General features: G+C 43.5%; 1 protein-coding gene across 1 annotated transcript in view; it reads left to right on the plus strand.

Moving 5' to 3' along the window:
• Window positions 1–9083, plus strand: part of TRABD2B (TraB domain containing 2B) — a 407706-nt gene extending 398623 nt beyond the window's left edge. Inside the window, exon 7 of the mRNA XM_037907480.2 lies at window positions 6395–9083. Within this exon, the coding sequence (XP_037763408.1) occupies window positions 6395–6617 (223 nt within the window). The 3' untranslated portion in view covers window positions 6618–9083. The remainder of the gene's footprint in view (window positions 1–6394) is intronic.
• Window positions 9084–10030: the final 947 nt, after the last annotated feature.

Here is a 10030-nt window from a genome sequence, read left to right on the forward strand (position 1 = left end):
CGTAGACCCAGGTCTCCTCACTCCCAGTCCTTTTCCCTAGCCGCTGAACTATAAGGGGCTGAGTTAAGCATTTGAAATGTTGATATCTGATTGGTCTCTCCACCAGCTGCACACCAGCATCACTTCTTTGGAATTACTCCTGCTTACACAGCCACAGGGGAGAGGAGACTCAAGTTTCAGCCAGTAGGGATTCACACATTGGATGACACAGCCACATGTGTGAAGAGGATCAAGCCAAAACTCCTAGAAGTTCACATAGCAATAGTTTTTGTCAGACCTGGGCAATCTCCTTTGTTGTTAATAATTATCATTATAGTTATTTCTGATCCCAAAGAAATGCAGTCTAAATAATGCTTCTTCCAGGAGTAAACATTTGTTGTCATAAATTTAGTACAATTCTTTATCTTGCAGAGGATCTTTCATACAAACATTATTCCCCCGAACCCTTGATATGCTGCGGCACAAAGCTCAAGTTAAAAAGCGAAAGGAGAAGGAAATGAAGAGGTTAAAAATGAGGCAGAAAGGAAAGGGTGTAGAAAGGAAAGGTGGCAGGATTTGCAAAGGAGAAGTCTCTTGCGCCAACTTTAAATTTTCCACAACAGAAGAAGGGGGCTCCAAATGTTTATCCAAACCGCTCGGGTCTGCAAAGTTGGACCGGAAACCTTTCACTACTTCCGACATCTGTTTGGGGCAGGAGTACCCCAAGGCCAGCCTTTCCGATGGTATTTTCACATGTCTGGTCCTGGCTGGAACCTGGAAGTGCAAAAGCAGCACAAACTAGAGGAAAAGTGCTTAATTTTAAGTGGGTAAATATTGGCTTCAAGGGACCTATTCATGTACTTAAAATTAAGGACATGTTTAGAGTGCTCAGCACCTTGCAGGATTGGACCTTTGGGCTGACAGTATGGAGACTGCAATTCAGCGTCTCAAGAGAAGACACGTAAAGTATGGAAAACAGTGGGGTAGATCTTTGGTCTCCAACAAAGGTGGCCTACCCTCACCAAGCAAAATAAAAAAATCTCCTTATATTTTGACCTATTCTATTTTTTCCAGAACTCAATCCTTCAAAGACTAATACACATTCTTTAGCTTAAATACATTTGTGTGTCTTTGTGAGTTATAGATTCATCGATTTTAAGGCCAAAAGGGAACATTAGATTGTCTGACCCCCTGTATAACACAGGCCATGGATCTTCACCCAGCTACTCCTCCCTTGAGCCCAATAACTTGTGTTTGATGAAAGCCTATCTCCCAGAAAGGCATCCAAGTCTTGACTTCAAGACACAGAGAATCCATCACTTCTCTCGGTACTTTTTTCCAATGGCTAATCACCTTCACTGTTAAAGAAATTGTGCCTTATTTCTAATTTGAATTTGTCTGGCTTTAACTTCCAGCCATTGCTTCTCATTATGCCTTTTTCCACTAGATTAAACAGCCCTTTAGTACCCAATATATTCTCCCCGTGAAGTTATAAAACTTCTAACAAGCCTAACAGTCATCATACTGCATGTGGCTGGTCCTAGGGACCTGTGAATCTTATTTACTAATCTGTAGTGACATGCATAATGGTCTGATTAGATTCCACAGAAACAGCCTTTTTTAAAAAAGGGAGGACGTTATTACTGATCTCAGATCTGAAAAAGCCACCAAGAAAATAATCTGATTGACTCTTCCCACATCTGTGGATTAAAAAAAACAAAACAAAAGCTCAATAATGGTTAAATTTGTTTTGAAAATAAATAGGAAGCACATGCTGAAAATCATTTCAATTTAAAAAAAAAACCAACCTCAAATCACAAATTTGAACCAGGCATTATTTTATGGAGAATTTTGACAGAAACAGCATTGCAACTTACCAGCTCTTTGGTCTTTTAGTTGCAAACTCCATTTTTTTAAGTCTGAGTCTCTGTTGACATGTCATCCGTATGACCTCTTTTCGCCCGATATTATAAAGAAAACCAAATGCTGGGCTTGTACATATTATTGTTTAGGGTGATTAACAATATCATCGTGTATTTACATAGCCCCTTTCATCCAGACGGGTCCCAAAGTATTTTGTAAACTGTGTCTAAAAGAATCACTCACCCACCACTGAACTTCAGCCATCTTTGAGGGGAAACATGGCAGCTGTTTAACAGGGCACAGCAACCCTGCATAGAAGCATTGGGCACCCCCTCCCACAACCATTCCATGCATGGAATTCCCATGGATCTCAAAGGGGGCCCTGTGACTGGAAAGCTTGCTGGATGGAAATCTCGGGCAGGAAGTGATAATACCATTGCCATCTGAAACTGCAGAGGTACCCGAGGTAGGCAGGTACATTTGTTCAGTTTGGAATGAGATCTTTTCACGCCCCTCTATTTGCTAAAAAGGTTAGGCAGTGACAAAGAACTGGACTGGGACTCAGGACACCTGGTTCTGTTCCAGGGTCTGCCCCTGGTCTGCTAAAAAGTCATTTAAGGCCAAGGTTTTCAAAGTATATAGGCACCTAAAAATGCAGATTTGTGCCTAGCAAGATTTTCAAAAGTACCTTAGGCAGTGTTGGCATTCCATGCCTCAGTTTCTCCTTCTGTAAAATGGGAATAATGATACTGACCTCCTTTGTGAAGCACTTGGAGATCTAGGGATGAAAAGCACTGAATAAGAGAAGGTATTATCAACAGGCTTTCAACTGTATACACCATCTGAAAGACAATACCTCCAGGAAAGAGCTCCCGCTTGGTGTAGAGGATATTTGAAGTTCACTAGCTGTGCTAAGAACAAAGGTTTTGCTTACAACTTGTTACTTCTATGGATTCTACTATTGCAATACCAATACCTATGGCCAAATATGTGACTAGATTTGTAAGGACAAGCTGAACCACAAAAAATAAAATTGCAGTTTTACTACTCCTCAAGTGCTAAACCAGAATCGATCCCCAAACCAATGTATAATAGCATTGTGTGTGTGTGTGTGTTTATTTTCATTTTGGTGTACTCCCAATTCAGCAAGTACTTAAACATATGCCTTGTTTTAAGCACGTGAAGTCAATGGGCCTGTTTATGTATTTGAAGTCAGGCATGTGCATAAGGAACCTGCTGAATCAGGGCCTGGGTTTGCTGCTTTTTGAGAAAGGATTACCAGTGTTAATGCTGGGAGGTCAATGAATGGCTGCTGTATCGTCTGCCGCATCATCTGATCAAAAGTACGAGCTTGCAAATGTGATACCATAGCAGGTTATTTGGCTTGGGGAGACTGGGAGCTTTCCAGATTCGTATAATGATTCTGTAAATGGAAGGGGGAAACAGAAGGTCAATCACTGCTGAACCAAGTTGCCCATTTATTACATGCTTTGCTGTACATTTTACTGAAGACATTTTATCACAGCCAAAAGATTCCAATATGCAACAATTCTGCATTGGCCAGAGGACGGACTAGGTGCTCTAAGAGGTATTTTCCAGCTCTAATATCTGTGGTTTATTATATATTGTTAAATTAATTAATGGGACTATATAACGTGGTTGGTTGAAATAGCGGGCAACTGGATTTGATGACCCAAAGATCCCTTCCAGTCTCATGTTCCTGGTTAGCTGCTGACCCTTTTGTCTGTGGTTTTATGCAGACACAGCCAGTGCAAATCATTATAGCTCTCACACCAATTTATACCAGCGGTGACTCTGGCCATAGGTTGTTATGTTGACTGTGCTTGGTGGGCGGGGGGAGTTACTTTTTATTAGAATTTATTAAAATGTTTTTCTTTTACATCCCTATTTTTGTTCAACATCTTCATTAATGATCTGGATGATGGGATGAATTGCACCCGCAGCAAGTTTGACACTAAGCTGGGGGGAGAGGTAGATATGCTGGAGGGTAGGGATAGGGTCCAGAGAGACCTAGACAAATTGGAGGATTGGGCCAAAAGAAATCTGATGAGGTTCAACAAGGACAAGTGCAGAGTCCTGCACTTAAGACAGAAGAACTCCATGCCCTGCTACTGGCTGGGGACTGACTGGCTAAGTGGCAATTCTGCAGAAAAGGACCTGAGGATTACAGTGGACGAGAAGCTGGATATGAGTCAACAGTATGCCCTCGTTGTCAAGAAGGCCAATGGCATATTGGGCTGCATTAATAGGAGCATTGCCAGCAGATCGAGGGAAGTGGTTGTTCCCCTCTATTCGGCACTGGCGAGGCCACACCGGGAGTTTTGCGTCCAGTTTTGGGCCCCTCACTATAGAAACGATGTGGACAATTGGCAAGAGTCCAGCGGAGGACAACGAAAATGATTAGGGGGCTGGGACACATGACTTATGAGTAAAGGCCGAGGGAACTTGATTTATTTAGTCTGCAGAAGAGAAGAGTGAGGGGGGATTTGATAACAGCTTTCAACTACCTGAAGGGAGGTTCCAAAGAGAATGGAGTTCGGCTGTTCTCAGTGGTGGCAGATGACAGAACAAGGAGCAATGGTGTCAAGTTGCAGTGGGGGAGGTCTAGGCTGGATATTAGGAAACACTATTTCTCTAGGAAGGTGGTGAAGCACAGAAATGGGTTACCTAGGGAGGTGGTAGAATCTCCATCCTTAGAGGTTTTTAAGGCCCAGTTTGACAAAGCTCTGGCTGGGATGATTTAGTTGGGGTTAGTCCTGCTTTGAGCAGGGGGTTGGACTAGATGACCTCCTGAGGTCTCTTCCAACCCTAATCTTCTATATACTTTCAGACTGTCCCATGAGAAATGTGGCTACAGGGGCTGTTTACTGCCTCAAAATCCTGTTTCACTGGTGATTAAGAAAACTGCAGAGAGAATCTGTAGATACCAGCATGCACATTAGATTGTCACAGGCGTTTCTATCATTTTTCACCTTGTTTGCCAGGAGAATGCACTGCTTCTGTGAGGATAATCTACTAGAGGTGCTCCATGATTTGCTATACTCAACTAACGCTGTCACACTGGTGCACATGATTGCTTATTAATTGCTGAATGCTGGTAGTGAGTTTGGTGCTGTTCGTTACATAGAAGCAGACTCTGTCTGACATGGGGCTTGCAGTTTAAGAGCAAAAACATGGGCATAGATGGGACTTTTTACTTTGGATTTCATTGGGACCAGAATTTGGCCCTTGTGACATACAGGGTAATTTCCTGCAATATCTTTGGGAGATCTGACTGTATTAAGTTTATGTATCATTGTAGACCACCCAGGGACCATATGTAATTCCATGGGGGATGGTAAGCACAGCCCCTCCAGGAACTAAGAACAGTGGGGTGGTGATTAGGCAAATTCACTTTAGGGAGGCTTGCCTATACTAGTTCAGACTGGATTCTCCAGAGGCCAACAGACACAAAAAGGACTTTTCAATAATTAGTCTGAGTTTAACCTGATGTAAGGCCATCTTTCTGGTCCAGGCAACAGACAGGACCTACTGTCCAAGGGACACCCCAGTCCTTAGGGAAGGGTTGGAAGGATTAACACTGACCAGAGTTCTTGTGGAGTTGTGGGGCTGGTCTCTGGTAAACTTATTAGCAAACGGGGAGATTCTTTTATTGTTTTAATATGTTTTTTCTGTAACGCTTTTACCTTACAAATAAACATGCTTGCTTAAACAGAGATGCGTGGTAACTTAAAATCGTGGGCAATTATGCTGATGATAGCCTCTGAGATGAAAAGCAAAGCAGGCCTATCTAGGCAGTCTGACTTGCTGGGGGAATTCAGAGTGTAGGCAGGGAACTGGGCCTGAAAATACCCCAGTCAAGGGGGAGTGAGATGCATGTCTCTGCCCAAGAGAGGTGATGGCTGGGGAGCCAAGAGGCCTACATGTCAGAGCCTTTGGTGGACCATATAGGGGGAAAAGGTGGAGTTGCCCTGAACTGTGACCATCCTAACAGCATGCATAGCCACACTAAATCCCAGCCCAGTGGGAAGAAGCTTGGGTTTTTTGTTTATTTCAAAAACTCAGTGAATCATCAGTCATGTAGTTATTAGGCCAGACCCTCATCTGGTATAAACAGACATAGCTCCACTGAGTCCATTTCAAGTGTGTTGTTTTGACAGACAATTCCTTGTAGCCAGGGAAGAACTGAAGCTCACATCTCTAAGTTTGCACACATAGATGTAGCCACGTGACTAGAGTCAGGACTCTGGGGTTCTATTATTGATTTTTTCACTAGGTTACATTAGGTAAGTCACTTCCCTGTGCTTCAGTTTCATACACGCACACACCCGCCCCCAGTAAAACAGATCAATAACACCTCTCATGCAGGGATGTGGTGAAATAATTAGCACAGTGAACTCTTCCATGGAAAGAAACTCTATCTGTTCAAACTATTGTTCTTATTACTAATTAGGAAGATGTAGACTCAGCAACCACTTGCATACTGAAAAAATAATCCTGTTTAATTTTGTCCTCTTGTCTTTTCTCCTAGCACGACCACGCTACCTTCCCACATCAGAGTAACCAATGGCTACATCACAGTCAATCCTCCCGTTTGGTTTTCAAACCAACTGGATCAGAGACCACGTTCAGCTCTCCCGTTCCACCATCAGCCAAAGAGCTCAGCTGCTGCCCGGGTATTGGCGCCATCCATAACTGCTTCTTTCTATGTGTCAATAGCGTCTTTTGTCCTGAGTCTATTGAGGCCTTCCTGACCAACCTAGGATTACGTGCAATACCTAAAATGGAGAACAGAGATAATTTATGAATGAGTGTGTGGTTTTCTCCATGACGGTTTCAACCTGGACCTTCTCACCAAGGAGAAATCGTAGTGCCTCTAGCTGGTTTTGTCTCTTAGCCCAGATATATTTTGAAACTCTAAAGCTTTATTGTAACACTGACTTACATCTTCTTTTTTGTAGAAGGATCTTTATTTCCCATAGTGCTATGGGGCTTTGTAAAATATATGTGTTCATATATATATATATAAAAAAAAGAAAAAGTGTATTTATTCAACTGGTAAACTTATTTTTCTTGGTATTGGATATGTTAATAACATCCCCATTAAACAGTAGTGACGATGAAACAGATAAATTAATATTTTCTAGATTTGTTTTTTTAACCAACGAATCTGAAATGACACCCAAAGATGCTGTTTTGGTCATTAAAATGTTACACTAACCCTCCCATAGGCAAATCTATGCTGATCGCTGAGATTAGTGGGGGGGAGTGGGGGGGGTATATCCGTTTAGCATAATTTAGACATATTTTAGACAATTCATGCTGTCTGTGGCCTTGGTGTCACTAGGGAAAAAGGCATGTTCTTAACCCAAGTTAGGGAACCCAAGGTAAAATCCTCCTGAAGAAAAGACCATTTGTGGTTTTCACGAGTTGGCAAGTCAAGATAAACCCTGAGCTTCCCCTACTGCCTTCAACTCAACCTGTAAGAAAAGTGGAGACTGTGTTGTCTTCTCTAGGATTAACAAACTAATACATCATGATAGCTAACTTCAGTCAAGAACTCACCTTTTTCCTAGTGAAAACGCATGGCATCAGTCTGGAGTAACTCTGCGGAGTTGGTTTTTCCTTTCACACCCTTTTTGCATGAGTGTGACTCCTCACTGGATTTACTCCAGATTTACACAAGTGCTAATGAGAGCAGAATTTGCCCTACTTACAGGATTTAAATGTTGAATAGCATGCTAGTCTATAAAACTTCTCAACTGTGGCCACGCTTCACCTTGAGTAAGTTGGGGATGCAGAAGCATCGTAAAGTTCACTTTTGTAGCCACGATCCTGCTGCTGTGATATGCGCGGCTGCTTTCTCTGTAACGTTCTGGCCTGATCCAAAACCTATTCAAATCAATGAAAAGACCCCCACTGATGTCAGTGCGTCTTGGATTTGGTCCTTTCAATGGGTTTTGGATTAGGTTCTTAGAAGAGCATGAAGACAAAGGGCCAGATTCACAGCTGGTCTAGATCATGGCAGCTCCACTGACTTAAACAGAGCTGTGCCCATTCATACCAGTTGCAATTTTGGATGATTATCTATGTAGCTAGTTTTGAGCTTGGCAGTGGTGGAAAAAGTACATCTCTTGTTCATAATTCCAATCACACTTCGAAAGACAGCACTAGAGAAAAAAAGAGATGGAACATGAAACTTTGCCCAGGCTTCGTCCTCAAAGAGAACGAATCTTGCCAGAAGATAGCTGGGTTAATAGACCTGGTCGAAATGTTTTAATCAAAACAGTTTTTAATGAAAAAACAAAATGACCAAAATGAAATGTGTTTGCAGAAAATTAGATTAAGTTTTAGAAGAATGGTGCAAACCTAGGCAGGTCCGCTGTTTGCGGAACTAGGCCTGTTTTTCCAGGGGCACGCACATAAGGCTTCAAGTGAAATGGAAGCCATCGAGCTTTGCCCCCAGTGACAGCTACAAGGACATCTCATGCATACTATTCCATTGTATATTTTAGTGTGTGGACAATTAGAGATGTTGGTTTTGGAAGGAAGCCATTCCCCTTCCATGATATTTATTGCACTGGGCCGTGTATTGCAAGCATGTTTTAGGAACTTCCTTTACAGCTTTATTTGAGCGGTTACACTATTGAGGACTTCATTTGAATATAATGTCTTAAAAGGCCTTCAAATTCAACCTTAATGCACCTAAACCAGAGACGCTCTATGGCTGTATTCTAGACAATGAACGGACCATCTGAACTGAGAACTGTGAACTCATTTAAGAATAAATTATCCCACAGTAAATGGACCCGCAGGTAATGCAGGTTCTCTTGGTGTGATGCTACAGTACAGAGGAAGATTATTATTACTTGAATATGGTAGCATAGCACCCAGAGACTCCAGTTGAGATGGTGGCCCCATTATTCTAGGCGCTGTACAAACACACAGTGAGTGACAATTCTTGCCCCCAAAAATGTACAGTCTAAATCAGGGGTGGGAAAACTATGGCCCGGGGGTCTCATCCAACCCTTCAGATGTTTTAATCCGGCCCTCAAGCTCCCGCTGGGGAGCAGGGTCCATAAGCGCAACCTGGAGCTTGCACCCCTGACCCACTCCCGCGCCCCAATCCCCTGTCCCAGCCCTGATCCCCTTCCCACTCTCCAAACCCCTTAGTCCCAGCCCAGAGCACCCTCCTACACCCCAGACTCCTCATCACCAGCCCCACCCAGAGCCCACACTCCCAACCGGAGCCGCCCCCCCCCCCCGAACCCCAACCTCCTGCCCCAGCCCAGAGCCTCCTCCCACACCCTGAACTCCTCATTTCTGGCCCCCACCCCAGAACCCACACTCCCAGCTGGAGCCCTCACCCCCTCCCACACCCCAACCCCCAATTTCGTGAGCATTCATGGCCCGCCATATGATTTCCATACCCAGATGTGACCCTCGAGTCAAAAAGTTTGCCCACCCTTGATCTAAATAGGCAAGACAGAGAAAAGGTGGGAGGGGAACAAGAGATCCACAGAGCTGAAGTGAGTGACCCAGGTCACTGGGAATGTCGGCGGCAGAGCTAGGAGTGGCACCCAAGTCTTGTGACTCTCAGGCCTCTGTCCTATCCGTTAGACCAGACTGATTTTTTGTGGGGGACGGGGGGTTACATCGTTTTAAGTCTATGGACATCTAGGAATTTCAGGGTTGTCATTAGGCTGCACACCATAGTCAGTCAGAACTTCACCCTAGCAGCAGGGATAGGACTCAGACCCTCCTGCTCCAAAAGCATGGGTTCCTACCGCCTGAGCTAAAGGAGAATCTCCGTTAGCATGATAAGACCTATGACATGCGGCTGAGTAGTCCTGAGTGTCTCTCATGTAGGAGAATGGTACACATACCCTTTAGCCCAATATACTACGATACTTATTCTACATGTATTCTAGTTATAGCTGTCGTGTCCCAAGATTTCATCTGTATTTCAGGGGAAACAGACATTGCCACCATTTATTTGAATGACTCTGTATACGGATGTTCAAACTTCATAGTTTGGTCCATGTTTTATATAGAACTTCCTCCTGGAGACCTCCCCTTGCATTCAATATTAGGCCACTTTCCTTCCAATTCAAAATCCTAGAACATCTCTATAGCAACTTCCTCATGTGGAAAAGTAATATCAGCT

This window comes from Chelonia mydas, chromosome 8, assembly GCF_015237465.2.
Source record: "Chelonia mydas isolate rCheMyd1 chromosome 8, rCheMyd1.pri.v2, whole genome shotgun sequence".
Taxonomy (NCBI): Eukaryota; Metazoa; Chordata; order Testudines; family Cheloniidae; genus Chelonia; species Chelonia mydas.